Source organism: Lytechinus pictus, unplaced genomic scaffold, assembly GCF_037042905.1.
Source record: "Lytechinus pictus isolate F3 Inbred unplaced genomic scaffold, Lp3.0 scaffold_253, whole genome shotgun sequence".
Classification (NCBI taxonomy): Eukaryota; Metazoa; Echinodermata; class Echinoidea; order Temnopleuroida; family Toxopneustidae; genus Lytechinus; species Lytechinus pictus.
In genome coordinates this window covers 1,613-20,417 of record NW_026974373.1, presented here as the reverse complement: position 1 = coordinate 20,417, position 18,805 = coordinate 1,613, and the positions used below count along the sequence as shown (strand labels likewise).

General features: G+C 36.0%; 1 protein-coding gene across 1 annotated transcript; it reads right to left on the bottom strand.

The window, feature by feature from the left end:
* Nucleotides 1–3,857: 3,857 nt before the first annotated feature.
* Nucleotides 3,858–15,186, bottom strand: LOC129279241 (centromere protein I-like). The gene is made up of 6 exons (XM_064115570.1): nt 14,975–15,186; nt 12,425–12,578; nt 10,229–10,353; nt 9,803–9,857; nt 9,356–9,565; nt 3,858–7,479 (listed from the first exon to the last, which is right to left on the bottom strand). Exons 1-6 carry the CDS (start codon nt 15,070–15,072, stop codon nt 7,294–7,296), a joined length of 828 nt encoding a protein of 275 aa, XP_063971640.1. The 5' UTR covers nt 15,073–15,186; the 3' UTR covers nt 3,858–7,293.
* Nucleotides 15,187–18,805: the final 3,619 nt, after the last annotated feature.

The following is an 18,805-nucleotide window of genomic DNA, read 5'->3' as shown; positions in this document are numbered from 1 at the left end:
GCGTTGACAAGACAAATAAAAAAGGGAAAATCTCAGATATTACTAAATAGTAATAGATATTTTGTTGGGAATATAACCTTCTTTCAAAATTCTTTTCACAAACCAATTACCCTTATTTTCCCTTGGTTGATGAGGCCTTACATTTTCAAATTTGAAATTTGTGTCAAATCAGCTTTCCCCAAGTAGCCACTGTCGCAATTTTACAAGAAAGAAAGCAACATAAAGGACAAGTCCCGTCAACAAAAAGTTGATTTGAATAGAAAGAGAAAAATCCAACAAGCACAACACTGAAAATATTATCGAAATCGGATCTAAAATAAGACAATTATGAAATTTTTAAGTTTCGCTTAATTTTACAAAATAGTTAAGCCCACATCCCGGTCGGTATGCAAATGAGGGAAAGGATGACATCACCGGCATTCACTATTTCTTTTGTATTTTATTATATGAAATATGAAATATTCGAATTTTCTCCTCATTGTCCCGTTAAACAAAGTTTTATTTTGCCCTGAACATGTGGAATTACCATTGTTTAACACTTTATGGTTCAATAAAGTTGGTCCTTATTGTCAAATCTGTAAAAATTGAAATGTTGTATAATTCAAACAATAAAAAACCAAAAAAAATAGTGAATGAGAGACATCGACCATCGATTCTCTCATTTGCATGTGACTAAATTGTGCAAGTAACTATTTTGTAAAAAATAAGCGAAACTTTAAAATGTCATAACTTTCTTATTTTTCATCCGATTTTGATGAAATTTTCAACATAATGCGTCTCTGATTTTTCTCTATATTGATTCAAATAAACTTCTTCTGAAATGGACTTGACCTTTAAGAAAAGAAGGGTAAAAACCCCGGAGGGGCCACTTCCATTGACGAGTGGATACCATGCGCGACCACGGGGTCTTGAAAAGCACCCTAAACACGTATTTTCCATATTCTGAAAATGCACCCCTTAACAAGTATTGGCGTGTGAAACCCTACCCTTAACAAGTATTGAAAATAAATACTATTGGCAAGTATTCACAGAATTGAGCCCCTAAACAATTAAGTACAGCGATGTATTTTCCATATTCTGAAAATGCACCCCTTAACAAGTATTGGAAACAAAACGGTACTCTTGGCAAGTATTCCCTGAAATGAACCCCTAAACAAGTACAGCGATATTTTATTGTTATGTCACGGGTCCGTCGGTCGTCGGTTTTACCTTTACACACCATTATTTCTACACCTCGCGCAAATCGGACTCTAAACACGTAGTGTTGGGGCAAAAAAGACATCCTTTATAAAACATTTTGATTTTGTTTTATCATCTCCGCATATTTGACCCTAAACACGTATATTTTTCCGAGCGAAATAGATACACTTTTTTCAATATTTTTGTGTTTTTGACACCCTTATCACGTTACGTACGTAACGTGCCTTATCTTGAAAAAGACATCCTTTTTACGTGTTTTTTTGGTCGCGCATGGTATCCACTCGTCAATGTAAGTGGCCCCCCCCCCCCCCCCCCCCCCGGGTAAAAACACTCATTCAATGTGCAAGGTTACAAACCTTGTTCTCTAGCTGTGACTCCATGTGTGGGGGAAATAAGGTTGGCAATGTTTGGCTTATTCTCTCTTGTTCTTGGAGACAAATGCTTGATTTTTTTTAACTGTTTCCATTACAACTATTCATAATATAATTTGCTTAAGTAAATTGAATTCTTTTAATTATTTTTTCTAAATTAAAGGGGAATCCACTCAACCCAAATAAAAACTTGATTTTAAAGGAAAAGGAAAAATCAGACGGAGTTGATAAGTAAAAGTTTGAACAATATCAAAACAAACAATAAGAAAGTTATGAATTTTTACAAGTTGTAAATATTGGAAATCGATATGGAAAATTCAAATTGGCCGCATATGTGATGTCATAGTGATGTAAGCCAAGGACTACTCTTCAAAGTACTCTAATACATAAATTGGCTAAAATGTCATTTTTCAAAAGTTTTACTTTAAACTATATTTTTTCTTTCATGAGGACATAAAACAATCTGATTACTGCCCCAGGTGAATGGTTACTTCAGAGAAAACCACAAATCCCTGCAGGCCTATATGGGAGAGTTGTCCCTTGTCATATTACTAACCCAGTTGCCAATTTGAAATCTCATAGGGATCTCGATTTTAAAGCAGCCATAACTTTCTTAATGCTTGTCCAATTTCTTTCAAACTTTCACCATTCTGTTTTATTTATTGTTCTCCTCTGCACACATTTTATGACCAAGGCTGATTCCCTTTTAAAAATAAAGATTGTTGAACGACAATTTTCTTACACTTTTATTTTCCACCAATAAAGGGCCTACCCCAAAATATACACAAAATTCAAGTTTTTGAGCGCTCTAGTGAATACAAAAATGATCCCCAAGTTAATAGTGAAAAATAAATTGCAACTGTACGAAAATGAGTATTTTGGGTTACAAAAGTGGTATTTTAATGAATTTTTTAAATGTAGATTCCCTGCAGGCAGGGTGGTTGCTGTGAAAAAGTGTGTAAAAGGCAGGTAATGATGAGGAAAAAGGTAAAATAATGCAATGAGTTTCTACCGAATACCCTTTCATGCAACAGGCCCAAGTATACCTTAAAAGCTTCTGGCTTTATCTCTCCCTTTGCATCCTTTTTCCGGTCGGATCGAGGTCTCAGATGTCACATCAACTGAAGACAGTTATGAGTTGTTAGAGCTAAAAATTTTGCCGAAGTCTCATTTTCTTCACTTGGCCCAATTTATTTTCAAATATTTATAAACTGAAAGGTATGCAATGTTATATATGATTTCCAAGTATAGAGAGAAAACAGATCAATAAAGCAGTTATAGGCCTACTTTACAGTGGCGTACAGATGGGGAGCTTGAGGGGGGGGGCTCTTGCCACCCCCCCCAAAAAAAAAAAAAAAAATAAAGAGCAAGAAAAAAAGAGAGGAGGGAGAAATGTGTTTTCTTTTCTGAATATTTTGTTAAAATCTATCACAAAATTTGATTTTTTGTAAAAAAGTGTATAAATTTTTGCTCGCTTCCTTAGCTCGCTCACAATTTTTTAATAAAATTTTGGGCTCATTACGCCACTGATTTGGAACATTATCATCAACTTGGTGACCACAAATATTGTTTTGCTTTGATTCTCCTGTAAAATTCTGTGCACTTCCTAAATTCTGGATGATTTTTTTCTCTGTTTTTAGGTATCACTACAAACTGTTTTTTTTTAGGATTACGTTATTATTCAGGGGTCTGTTTAATATAGACAATTATGGTAAAACCATAATATCAAGGTAACTTTGACATTATTACATCTACCATGGAACCTGTTACCATGGTATTTAACATATTATAATGGCAAAGTTCCCATGATTTTGAGTTGTTTATGAAACTCAATCATTTATTCTGGTTTTCAATGATCAATAGGATTGTCACAAAAACAATTTCAATAAAATGGTCTGGTAACGTTCTTTTCACGTTCTGGTTATTTTGAGGAAATTATTTACTAAGAATCCTTTGGCATCTATCTTACTAGCAGATGGCCCAATTCTCAGATTATCTAACACCATTACAGCAAAAAATCATCTTGGTCTATTATCAATTTAGTCTAATAGCCATTTGGTCCAACCATCAGTTGAGTTTACAGTCTAATGCCCAGATTGTATAATTTCCGCTTCTATTCATTATTTTTAAAATGTCAAGTGAAAGATGGACAGAGTGGATATGAGACTTATTTTGTATAGCCTTACTGGAAATTAGAGTAGGGGTTAAATGACAATTAGACCAAATGTTTAGTATATAAGGGGGCAATTTACCTATAAAAAAAAACACTACAGGGTAAAATATATGTCTGTTAAAAAGCATAATAAAGATATTAATTTTATTGATGTATATACATATTCACAATACTTACAATGAATATACAAAGAAATATAATATAAAAAAAAACGTAAATGAATAAAATATCTTGACATCACATCGTATAGGCCTAATGTACAATATGGAACATAATTATCTCATGAATTCCCATACATATATATCCTAAGCAAAACACTCATTAAAAAGACCTGTAAGTTTTATTACTTTTTAACTGAAATCAACAATAATGAAAATAGTGACCTGCAGTATTCACCAAAAATATTTTCATAAAAGCTTTATGAAACACTCGATATGTCCACAATAAGGCAAGATGGATCACCCACAAAAAACCAACAAGAAATCAAGTTCTGAAAACAGACATATCATCGCAAACTTTCAGGTACTCGGAGTGTTTTTCACATAAATGGTATGTTCAACTAATTACAGAATTGAGAAAATAAACTTTTTAACTATAATACAATATCCCCTTTTCTCTAAATCAGCATTTACATCACCTACAATGTATAATAGAGAGTGTTTTAGCGATACATTAAAAACGCGTATTTTTGTCTGCATCAATTGCCCGTGCATTATCAGAGCGTATCCCTAAAAAGGACTGAAATCCGAAGAATATCACATAGGCTCCTGTACAAAATTTGCCGTACGATTTGAGTACGAGACCATATTCAACAGTCAAGCGCGAATGCGTGAAATAATCAAAGCAATGCACAGCATATATCACAATTATGCTCAATGACGTCATAATGAACTACATGGAAGTCGCATGTCAACGAACTAAATTGATCATATGAAGTGATGATGCCATATAAAAGATAAGTGATATGACTTGTTAAATCAAATTTCTCCCTCTTTTTTGGGGGGAGGTTGCCAGGTTGGGATAGATGATAATAATTATATTGGATGGCTTTATTTTATGAAATATCAGAAATATTCCACTTGTTAGGGCCAATATTCCCAAACTCTTGGAATATTTCTCTTATTAACTTCCGAGCCATCCAATATACCGGTAATATAATTGTTCCTATATTTACTATGCTAATTTACGAATAAAACTAGCATTTGGCTAGATATGACTTGGACTCTCCCGGTCAATTCTATAAAGGGTACATTAAAAAAGAGGTAATATAAAATATTCTGTGTGTCTTGATGTAATTTAAATTTCTCATTTCTTTAAATTTCTTGTGCGTTTCTTTGATGGCAATTCATTGTCAGCAACACCATTCTGATCATACACAAAACAAAATTCATTGTTATAATATAATCACTAAAAGCAAAAAAATTATGCATAAATGACTTTTGGCTATGAACAGAATTTGCCATCTAGACTTGTACATGAAATCACGTATTAGGGCTAGTTCGGGTCTGACAAAATGTTGCAAAACTTAAATAAGACTCATGTACCAAGAGGTTGCAAAAGTTTCAGATTTGGAAGAAAAAAGCTGTGAAACATTATTGATTATTCAGTGGAACGCCTCTTGCAGTCCTGCCTGCATCACGTGAATCAATGTAGCAGAAGTGTTGACTTTAAAATCAACTATTGACTAATAATTCACTAAAAACACCATTCATATGATATAGTAAAATACTATGTTCACTGACCCTAAATGACCTTGATCATGTGACCTAAGACTTGTGCGAGACAATGTCCATGTTTCATGAACTAGATCCATGAACTTTCAAAGTTCATGGTAATTCAACAAATACCCCAGACATGGTCAAAGATTGTTGACCTTAAATGACCTTGGTAATGTGACATGAAACTCAGGTAGGATATTTAGCAATACTTCATTAAGCTTATGTCCAAGTTTCATTAAATAAGGTACATTTTCTTTTTAAGTTATGATGACATTTCAAAATCTTAACCTTTGGTTAAAATGTCAATGTTGACAACACAGCTGTTGCTACATGTATAGTCCCTGCGCTATGCAAGCAAGACAAAATTGACTATCTAGATTTACTGTATAATCCCTGTACAGATATCAAATATGTCATTCATGATACCATCCAGCATAATTTGGTATACAATCAGATAGAAGACTCAAATTATTTTTAAAAGTTGAATGACAAGAATAGATATAAAATAGTATAGTTCTTAACAAGTGAACCATTCAGCTGAGCATTGCAAGAACTTAGGTCAGAGTCAGAGTCCCTCCAATTCGTCATGTAAACTTCTGGATGAAGTTGATTCAGTCCACTCTTCCGTATTTCTCGTTAACCTTGCAAGCTTGATCAAGATTACCAAACACTTCAGTCAATCCTATCAAGCTCTAATCCTTGGGAGGAAGTCAATGATCTTGATCATTCTCCCTTAGTTCATGTTAACCTTGCGTGCTAGATGATCAAAATTACTGAATGTGGTCTGACTTCCTCCTGTCCGTCGGATGAATGTCTTGATACTGTCCACTCCTCTTAAGGTCTTGTTTACCTTGCATGCTACATTGATCAAGTTTACTGAATGTGGTCTGACTTCCTCTAGTCCGTTGGATGAACGTCTCGATTGATCACAATTACTGAATGTGGTCTGACTTCCTCCTGTCCGTCGGAGGAACGTCTCGATACTGTCCACTCTTCTTAAGTTCTTGTTAACCTTGCATGCTAGATTGATCAAGTTTACTGAATGTGGTCTGACTTCCTCCTGTCCGTCGGAGGAACGTCTCGATACTGTCCACTCTTCTTAAGTTCTTGTTAACCTTGCATGCTAGATTGATCACGATTACTGAATGTGGTATGACTTCCTACTGTCCGTCGGCTGAACGTCTCGATACTGTCCACTCTTCTTAAGTTCTTGTTAACCTTGCATGCTAGATTGATCAAGTTTACTGAATGTGGTCTGACTTCCTCCTGTCCGTCGGAGGAACGTCTCGATACTGTCCACTCTTCTTAAGTTCTTGTTAACCTTGCATGCTAGATTGATCAAGTTTACTGAATGTGGTCTGACTTCCTCCTGTCCGTCAGAGGAACGTCACGATACTGTCCACTCTTCTTAAGTTCTTGTTAACCTTGCATGCTAGATTGATCAAGCTTACTGAATGTGGTCTGACATCCTCCTGTCCGTCAGAGGAACGTCTCGATACTGTCCACTCTTCTTAAGTTCTCGTTAACCTTGCATGCTAGATTGATCAAGATTACTGATTGTTGTCTGACTTCCTCCTGTCCGTCAGAGGAACGTCTCGATACTGTCCACTCTTCTTAAGTTCTCGTTAACCTTGCATGCTAGATTGATCAAGTTTACTGAATGTGGTCTGACGTCCTCCTGTCCGTCAGAGGAACGTCTCGATACTGTCCACTCTTCTTAAGTTCTCGTTAACCTTGCATGCTAGATTGATCAAGATTACTGATTGTTGTCTGACTTCCTCCTGTCCGTCAGAGGAACGTCTCGATACTGTCCACTCTTCTTAAGTTCTCGTTAACCTTGCATGCTAGATTGATCAAGATTACTGATTGTTGTCTGACTTCCTCCTGTCCGTCGGATGAACGTCTGGATGAAGTTGACAATCCCATCCATCCTCTCTCTTTGTAAGAATTCCATGTAGACTGATTTGTGAGCACTCTTGATCATCTTAGGGTCTACCTTCTTACCTTCTGGTTGAGTCTGCAAGAGAAGGGAAATAGAACATGAGAATTTATACATCTATAAAACAAAAATATCTAAATACTTTTTAAGAATTACACTGATTACACAAAAATTTATGCACATCATCCCCTTAAATAGTTCAGTTGGACATTGTGGAGTGCCAGTGTTTTTTTCCGCATCCCACGACCACCACCACTACCACCATCTACCATCCAGCAACACCACTGTCATCATTCAACACCATCACTAGCACAGTCATCATCACCCCAATATTACATATTCTTGTAATTGCAATTGCAATAATTCTAAACCCTATTATTACCACAGTATTATTAATAGTTATGTCAAAACCAGCAACGTGATCAATATTTAAACATGTACCACCAATTCCATCTCTTCTACCAAGGCTTCCACTGTAACCACACCACTAACATTACCACTATCTTTACCATTACCACTACCTTTACCATTACCACTACTATGACCACTATTACCATTACCACTACCATTACTACTACCATTACCACTACCATTACTACTACCATTACCACTACCATTACCATTACCATTCCCACTACCTTTACCATTACCACTACCTTTACCATTACCTCTACCATTACCATTACATTTACTATTACCACTATTATGACCACTACCATTACCATTACCACTACCATTACCACTATTATGACCACTACCATTACCATTACCACTACCTATACCATTACCAATATTATGACCACTACCTTTACCATTGCCACTATTATGACCATTACCATTACCACTACCATTACCACTATTATGACCACTACCAATACCATTACCACTATTATGACCACTACCATTACCACTTCCTTTACCATTACCATTATTATGACCACTACCACTACCATTACCACTTTTATTACCACTACCATTACCACTACCACTACCATTACTACTATTATGACCACTACCATTACCACTACCTTTACCATTACTACTATTATGACCACTACCACTATCATTACTACTATTATGACCACTACCATTACCACTACCACTACCATTACTACTATTATGACCACTACCATTACCACTACCACTACCATTACTACTATTATGACCACTACCATTACCACTACCACTACCATTACTACTATTATGACCACTACCATTACCACTACCATTACCACTACCACTACCATTACCACTACCATCACTACCATAGCCATGAGAATATTCTATCAAATAAACGGTCAGTGGTTTTCAATGACTACTGTTATATGCTATTTATTATGTTTAGTTAAGATAGAGGTAAAATAAATGAACATAATTGTTACGTATTAACTAGAATATTAATATCAAGTCCAATGAATAATGAATAACATCCACTATCTATTATAATTCTATATCTTGTTTTCACGTACAAGCAAATAATGATTTATGGATAAAATAAGTATAGAGGATCTTTCAATTCAGTTCTTGTTTAATATATCAATTCTAAATTCCTCCTGCATCATCACTCAATTAAATATAAATAATTTACATTTCTATTTTGTTTTCATGATTTCTTACTGTTCTTTTTATCAATTTACTCATACTATTTCACTCTATTGCAATTATATTGTAATCTATTGTAATGTAATGATGTCTTTTTCACATGCTCTTTTATATACTGTATTATGTTTGTTCTATGTCTTTATGTATTTGTGCAGGGCCCTGATTGAGAACAGAATTTCAATCACAGAACAGGCTACCCTGGGTAAATAAGACAAACAAATAAAAAATAAATAAAAAAGCTACCACAACCCTTGCTCCTGATTGGCTCACAACAAATCCTTCAACTGTGAAAATCACTTTTTGTTTCATGAAACACTTCATTGTGAATCTCTTTCCAGGTCAGCTGACTCACCTCCTCAAAAAACTTCTTACAGAAGCACACCAGGGCCAAGCTGCCTTGCATGGAGAATATCTTATTGGGATAGGGTAACCCAGTGGCTTCTATGGTCTCCATGGTAACGCCATGATCCGTGTTGGTTTCAAAGGCCTTGGTCCTCCATAAACAGTTACAGAGCGTGAGGATGATGCTGTTCAATTCGTTGATGCCCTTCTTAATCTCGCCCTATGAGGAAATATGAAATATGAAATGCAGACTTTTGCATTTTAGTTCCAAAATCGGATCACAGCGGATTACGTAGTTTGAGGCAAGCTTTAGTTGCAGAGGAATTTATTCGAAAAGTCAAATAGCACCATTTCAGTAGCTTGAAAGGGCTTTTAATTTTACATCAAAGCTATTGAAAGAAGACCTACAATTTAGGACATTACACAGAGAATTTCAAAGAAGTCTTCGTGCGCTTACCCACTGCTGATGGACATCATCATCTGCATGCAATGCAGTGAATACTGCCTTGTAACTAGATAAAGAAATATAAAAAAATAAGACAAAACAAATCTATAAAAATCTTTGAATTGCCAGTACATTGGAAACGTGGAACTTTGTTTTCCATGCAAAATTTACTTTCTCGGTAAGCCACCCTGTAAAAGAACATTTCAGTATTTTAAAAACTGAAACCAGTATTTTGGTGAGGAAATAAGTATTTTCCAAGAAATAACATAGGACAACACATAAAACTGAAACTTAACAAAGCAGTATTTTGTATGAAATTTTCAGTATTCTCATTTTTCAGTACTAAATACTAGAATAAGTAGTAGTTGGCAGCATCGCTATACATATCTATTTTGAATACACTAATCTTCAAAAGGAAAATGCAGAAATTAAACTTACTCGCAGATTATTTGGCATATTCTGGAGCATGCTGTTGGGTCAATACCAAACATGGCCCAATAGAAGATTATCTTGGATGGAATCTGGGAAAAGACGACACCATGCTTCGTGTAGACAGATGACACCTAAGAAATGAAAAAGAATTTAGACTGAATTACAATCAAGGACAGTACAAGGGAGCATTATGAGCTACTGAATTCCTTGAATATGATTGGTCCAGAGTGAATGAGTTAGTGAAAATCACCGATAATCCTGTTCATGAAATGCTCCCGAGTATAGTTTTAATGGCAAAGGTATCAAGACTTTAATTTGAGATAATTTGAGATAACGTTTGCATTTCTGTGGCACAGGGGTCATAAAGATACTATAACAATGAGACATTCAGAATTTGACAATATGTTCAAATTTACAGACAGCTTTCTTACTCATATTGTCTAAATCTTAGAGAAGGTATGTTGATTTACATTTTAATCTTAAAACATGCAACATTTTGTACCTGCATGTCAGACCCACTGCAAATGCTTCAAAACAAGATTGTGTGTATAAAACGATCTCACCATATTCATGAAAATAGTCCTGCAATAAATTTGCCCCCCCCAAAAAAAAAAAAAAAAAAAACAATTGCTTTAACCCTAAATAGACTGGGCTATTTCGACGCCTAAGAAGACTGGGGGGGGGGGCTGAATCAGCCCCCCCTTATGATCTCGGCCGTCGATCGCGCGATCGCGACGAAAATTGGCACGCGCCTTACCCATGGCATTATCTACAAAACTACAATATCAAATTCTGCGAAAAATCTCATTGCTCATTAATTATGCTAATTTATGCGTAAAATCATAAGTTTGCTCTAATTAATAAAATAATGCCCCTAAAATGCTAATTTTTGTTTCACAAACTCTAGATAGGCATCTGATCAAATTTACTTTAAAAAAAATGTCAACATCACATGTTTTTTCTTATGTATTCTATTGTTTTCTAAATTTCTTATGTATTTCTTTGTTTTTCGACTTTTTGTTTTTTATTGTTTTTTCAATGGAAATTGTCGGGGACTTTAATTTGACCATAAAACGATAAAATTAATTGATTTTAAGCAGTAAAAGGAAAAATAATGATACATTTATAAATTTTGGCTAATAACACTATTTGCATTGGATTTGTACACAAATTCAAGTTTTTGAGTAATTTTGGGTCTGCATGCACTTCCAAAATGTTGCGTAATTTCGGAACCGCGTAACCGGGGGTCATAATTATGGTCTCAAAAGTTGCGCGAGACTTGAAAGTAAAAAGTCAGCGAGCGACGCGGTCAAACAATTTCAAACGGCGGATTTATTGCGAAAAATGTCGAGGGGGGGGGGGCTGAATCAGCCCCCCCCCCCGTCTTCTTAGGGTTAAATGACCTTTGATCTTGGTCATGTGACCTGAAACGCGCACAGGATGTCCAGGGATACACGCTTACTCTTATTTCCAGGTTTCGTGAACTATATCTATAAACTGACAATTCCACAGATACCCCCAACATTATCAACGTCATTGACCTTAAATGACCTTTGACCTTGGTCATGTGACCTGAAATACGCACAGGATGTTCAGGAATACTTGATTGCTCTTATGTCTAAGTGTCATGAACTAGATCCATAAAATTTCAAAGTTATGATGACAATTCCACAAATACCACCAACATGGCCAAAGTTTGTTTACCCTAAGTGACCTTTGACCTTGGTCATGTGACCTGAAACACAGGCAGGATCTTCAGTGATACACTATTACCCTTATATCTAAGTTTCATGAACTAGGTCCATATATTTTCTAAGTTATGATGACATTTCAAACACTTAACCTTGGTTAAGATTTCGATATTGATTCCCCCAACATGGTCGAAGTTCATTGACCTAAATGACCTTTGACCTTAATCATGTGACCTGAAACTCAAGCAAAATGTTCAGTAATACTTGATTACCCTTATATCTAAGTTTTATGAACTAGGTCCATACACTTTCTGAGTTATGATGACATTTCAAAAACTTAACCTTGGTCAAGATTTCAATGCTGACGACGCCGCCACCGACTTTGGAAAAGTGGCGCCTATAGTCTTGCTCTACTGTGCAAGCGAGACAAAAAAAACAGAGGAAAACATACTAATTTTTGGAACTCAGTTTAAGATTATTACCACTACTGGCATTTCTGTTTAATACTCACTAGTTCAAAGAAGGTGAGAGTATGATGTAATAGAAGAGAATGATGGTGATGAATCTGAAGGGCTACAGAGCAGAGTCCATCGACAAACTCTACGAGCTTCTTCACCGTGATAACTGGGTCAAAATACGCCACTCGAACAGAGAACACAGATGAACTACATGGATTAAAAGGTTACATAGCCAATATTAGTCTTGTTTTATTAAACCAATTGTAGACTGAACCTTCATTTATGTGGGCTGGTGTTTATAGAAAACATGTGTTATAGTGAAAACATTCTCAGTCTCAAATCTGTTAATGACATTGACCTGTATTCTGAATTCCGATTTTAACTTATTAAAGGACAAGTCCACCCCAACAAAAATTTGATTTGAATAAAAAGAGAAAAATTCAACAGCATAACACTGAAAATTTCATCAAAATCGGATGTAAAATAAAAGTTATGTCATTTCGAAATTTCGCTTAATTTCACCCAACAGTTATATGCACATCCTGGTCGGTTTTGAAATGAGTGGACTGATGACATCACACACTCACTATTGTATTGTATTATATGAAATATCAAATATTCTGATTTTTTCCCCCTTGTCATGTGAAATCTAGTTTTATTCCTCCCTGAACATATGGAATTAACATCTTAACAATCTTAAAATCTTAACAAATTGATTTATGTATGAATTTATGTTTACAAGAAAAATATGTAATGAAATGGAAGAAAATAAATGTTTCATTTGAATATTTGAAATCGTTTAACATTATGTAGATCAGTCAAGTTTTACATTATTGTCAATTCTGTAAAACATGAAATATTGTGTACTTCAAACAATAAAAAAACAAAAGAAATAGTGAGTGATGGACATCATCGACTCTCTCATTTGCATATTACTGAGTTATGCATAGTTCTGTTTTGAGAAAAATAAGCGAAACTTAAAGGTCGTAACTCTCATTTTACATCCAATTTTGATGAAATTTTCAGCATTGTGCTTGTTAGATTTTTCGATATTGATTCAAATTGACATTTTTCTGGGGTGGACTTGACCTTTAAAACATGGTCTAAAGTTGTGGTTATCTATGGGTAACCACATATAATACTATACCTAGACAATCACAAAGTATCATCACATTCTCCACTCAAAGCATTACAAACCATTTTAAAATGATAAATACAATAGTTTTCTTCATTATTGATTCACAGGAAGATCCCAGTAAACTCACAAGAAACATTAAAGGGGAATCCAGCCTTGGCTATAAAATGTTGTGTTGGGAAGGAGAAAAATAAATTAAACAGAATGGTGAAAGTTTGAAAGAAATCGGACAAGCAATAAGAAAGTTATAGCTGCTTTAAAATACAGATCACTAATACTATGTAGATTTCAAATTGGCAACTGAGTGAGTAAATTATGACAAGGGGCAAGGACAACTTTCCCATAGGCCATGTACTTTATTATCAGGGATTTGTGGTTTTCTCCTAAGTACCCATTCCCCTGGGGCAGTAATCTAAATATAACCCAGGTAGTATATTGTTTTATGTCCTCATGAAAGAAAAATATAATTTGAAATAAAACTTTTGGGGAAAATGACATTTTAGCCATAATATGTATTGGAGTACATGGAAGAGTAGTCCTTGCCTTACATCACTATGACTTCCCATATGCGGCCAATTTGAAGTCTCCATTGGTATAGTGATTACCAATATTTATAACTTTTAAAAATTCATAACTTTCTTATTGTTTGTCCAATATTGTTCAAACTTTCACCTATCAACTTGTCTGATTTTTCTTTTCCTTATAAAAACAAGTTTTTATTTGGGTTGGATTCCCCTTTAATGGTAACAAAATATCTGACATTTGGAGGTTCATTTCTTTATCTTTTTATCATTTATTCAGCACTTCAAAATACATCATTATATCAAATTACATAGAACATCATATATATACAAATGCAATATTTGTTAACAGTCCTCCCAAAATTTAAGTCCAGACTAAGACCATGAACTAGAGTTCAGAATATGGGCTCCTTCATTGCAGTTTTAGCATCAGTGGAAAATCTGCAAATCAAATTTTATTCATGCTATTCAGTGTTCACTATGGCCCATATACTGAAGTCAGGTTTAACTTAAACCATGGCCTTACTCTGTCCTGAAATTATGGGAAGCCAAATTTGTCAAAAAAAATTTAAGTTGTATGTTTCTTATGTTTGCTTGCTCTTTCCTGATACATCGATGGTGAAGACAATCATCTTTTTATACTTCCTAGACAATTATGAATGATTTGAGAGCCAAATGAGCTGAAATACGGTATCTCCACTGTTAGTGATTTATGTACCAATTGGCTATCCATACTTAAACTACAACTTTAAACCTGAGTTTTATAAGGTAAACCCGACTTCAGAATATGGGCCATTGTGTTCATTCATATAAATTGGAAACTTATTTTGGAAATTGTTTGCTATCTACAAATATTTTGTACATCATCGAAGAACGAGAAATTGGCATTTTTGAAAGCAAAGACCACTTATCCTTATTTTGTTGTGGTTCCAAGTCTAAATACGTACCTTGAATGAAGAGAGGTTGCATCTACTTCATCGTCCAACAAGACCTTCTCCGTCTCCTGGACCTTCTGTCTCTGTGCCGTCTCCTGGTATCGGCTCATCTCATGGGTTACATAATTCCTCAGCAGTTCTGTCAAGGTGTGAAGGATCTGGCATTTGAAGTAGACGGAAGAACTGAAGAACAGTGTCCTGAGAGGTTCAAGGACCAGGTCATTGATAACTGGAGTAAAAGATAATATCATAATAATATACAGCATTTATGAGGCGCCGATTACCTAGTTGCCTATTCAATGGCGCACTTAATATGACCCTGGCTTTAGCGGTTCAAGGACCAGGTCATTGATAACTGGAGTGAAAGATAATAATCACACATAGCATTTATGGGGCGCCGATTATCTAGTTGCCTATTCAATGGCGCACTATATATTACCCTGGCTTTGGAGGTTCAAGAACTAGGTCATTGATAACTGGAGTGAAAGATAATAATCATATATAGCATTTATGGGGCGCCGATTATCTAGTTGCCTATTCAATGGCGCACTTAATATGACCCTGGCTTTAGCGGTTCAAGGACCAGGTCATTGATAACTGGAGTGAAAGATAATAATCACACATAGCATTTATGGGGCGCCGATTATCTAGTTGCCTATTCAATGGCGCACTATATATTACCCTGGCTTTGGAGGTTCAAGAACTAGGTCATTGATAACTGGAGTGAAAGATAATAATCATATATAGCATTTATGGGGCGCCGATTATCTAGCTGCCTATTCAATGGCGCACTATATATTACCCTGGATTTGGAGGTTCAAGAACTAGGTCATTGATAACTGGAGTGAAAGATAATAATAATCATATATAGCATTTATGAGGCGCCGATTATCTAGCTGCCTATTCAACAGCGCACTATATATTACCCTGGCTTTGGAGGTTCAAGGACCAGGTCATTGATAACTGGAGTGAAAGATAATAATGATCATATATAGCATTTATGAGGCGCTGATTATCTAGCTGCCTATTCAACAGCGCACTTTATATTACCCTGGCTTTGGAGGTTCAAGGACCAGGTCATTGATAACTGGAGTGAAAGATAATAATAATCATATATAGCATTTATGGGGCGCGCGATTATCTAGCTGCCTATTCAACAGCGCACTATATATTACCCTGGCTTTGGAGGTTCAAGGACCAGGTCATTGATAACTGGAGTGAAAGATAATAATAATCATATATAGCATTTATGGGGCGCCCGATTATCTAGTTGCCTATTCAACGGCGCACTATATATTACCCTGGCTTTGGAGGTTCAAGGACCAGGTCATTGATAACTGGAGTGAAAGATAATAATGATCATATATAGCATTTACGAGGCACCGATTATCTAGTTGCCTATCGAATGGCGCACTAAATATGACCCTGGCTTTAGCGGTTCAAGGACCAGGTCATTAATAACTGGAGAGAAAGATAATAATCATATATAGCATTTATGGGGCGCCCGATTATCTAGTTGCCTATTCAACAGCGCACTATATATTACCCTGGATTTGGAGGTTCAAGGACCAGGTCATTGATAACTGGAGTGAAAGATAATAATAATCATATATAGCATTTATGGGGCGCGCGATTATCTAGCTGCCTATTCAACAGCGCACTATATATTACCCTGGCTTTGGAGGTTCAAGGACCAGGTCATTGATAACTGGAGTGAAAGATAATAATCACACATAGCATTTATGGGGCGCCGATCATCTAGTTGCCTATTCAATGGCGCACTATATATTACCCTGGCTTTAGCGGTTCAAGGACCAGGTCATTGATAACTGGAGTGAAAGATAATAATCACACATAGCATTTATGGGGCGCCGATTATCTAGTTGCCTATTCAATGGCGCACTATATATTACCCTGGCTTTGGAGGTTCAAGAACTAGGTCATTGATAACTGGAGTGAAAGATAATAATCATATATAGCATTTATGGGGCGCCGATTATCTAGCTGCCTATTCAATGGCGCACTATATATTACCCTGGATTTGGAGGTTCAAGAACTAGGTCATTGATAACTGGAGTGAAAGATAATAATAATCATATATAGCATTTAGTTGCCTATTCAATGGCGCACTATATATTACCCTGGCTTTGGAGGTTCAAGAACTAGGTCATTGATAACTGGAGTGAAAGATAATAATCATATATAGCATTTATGGGGCGCCGATTATCTAGTTGCCTATTCAATGGCGCACTTAATATGACCCTGGCTTTAGCGGTTCAAGGACCAGATCATTGATAACTGGAGTGAAAGATAATAATAATCATATATAGCATTTATGGGGCGCGCGATTATCTAGCTGCCTATTCAACAGCGCACTATATATTACCCTGGCTTTGGAGGTTCAAGGACCAGGTCATTGATAACTGGAGTGAAAGATAATAATCACACATAGCATTTATGGGGCGCCGATTATCTAGTTGCCTATTCAATGGCGCACTATATATTACCCTGGCTTTGGAGGTTCAAGAACTAGGTCATTGATAACTGGAGTGAAAGATAATAATCATATATAGCATTTATGGGGCGCCGATTATCTAGCTGCCTATTCAATGGCGCACTATATATTACCCTGGATTTGGAGGTTCAAGAACTAGGTCATTGATAACTGGAGTGAAAGATAATAATAATCATATATAGCATTTATGAGGCGCCGATTATCTAACTGCCTATTCAACAGCGCACTATATATTACCCTGGCTTTGGAGGTTCAAGGACCAGGTCATTGATAACTGGAGTGAAAGATAATAATGATCATATATAGCATTTATGAGGCGCCGATTATCTAGCTGCCTAATCAACAGCGCACTTTATATTACCCTGGCTTTGGAGGTTCAAGGACCAGGTCATTGATAACTGGAGTGAAAGATAATAATAATCATATATAGCATTTATGGGGCGCGCGATTATCTAGCTGCCTATTCAACAGCGCACTATATATTACCCTGGCTTTGGAGGTTCAAGGACCAGGTCATTGATAACTGGAGTGAAAGATAATAATAATCATATATAGCATTTATGGGGCGCCCGATTATCTAGTTGCCTATTCAACGGCGCACTATATATTACCCTGGCTTTGGAGGTTCAAGGACCAGGTCATTGATAACTGGAGTGAAAGATAATAATGATCATATATAGCATTTACGAGGCACCGATTATCTAGTTGCCTATCGAATGGCGCACTAAATATGACCCTGGCTTTAGCGGTTCAAGGACCAGGTCATTGATAACTGGAGAGAAAGATAATAATCATATATAGCATTTATGGGGCGCCCGATTATCTAGTTGCCTATTCAACAGCGCACTATATATTACCCTGGATTTGGAGGTTCAAGGACCAGGTCATTGATAACTGGAGTGAAAGATAATAATAATCATATATAGCATTTATGGGGCGCGCGATTATCTAGCTGCCTATTCAACAGCGCACTATATATTACCCTGGCTTTGGAGGTTCAAGGACCAGGTCATTGATAACTGGACGCTTGTTGCATTCAAATCACCAATCCTGCCGGGTTACCCATTCACCTCACCTGGGGGCCATTTCATAAAGCTGTTCATAGGTTAAGAGCGATTGGTGATCCTTTCTTACGAACTAAACCATTGCCAGTGTATGTACCATTTACCACCATTTACCACAGGAAAAGATCACCAGTCGTTCTTAAAGTCACTCTTAACTTATTAAAAGCTTTATGAAACACCCACCTGAGTTGAGTGCCGCACAATGTGGGTATATTTCTTACTACAGGAAAACTGATTGAAAGACATGTCGTAACCAGTAGACAA

Coding starts and splice junctions, on each gene's coding strand:
- LOC129279241 (XM_064115570.1), bottom strand. CDS start 15,072: ATGAGCCGATACCAGGAGACGGCACAGAGACAGAAGGTCCAGGAGACG. Junction 10,354..12,424: donor CTCTCACCTTCTTTGAACTA/GTGAGTATTAAA, acceptor TTCATTTCTTAG/GTGTCATCTGTCTACACGAA. Junction 9,858..10,228: donor ATATGCCAAATAATCTGCGA/GTAAGTTTAATT, acceptor TTCTTTATCTAG/TTACAAGGCAGTATTCACTG.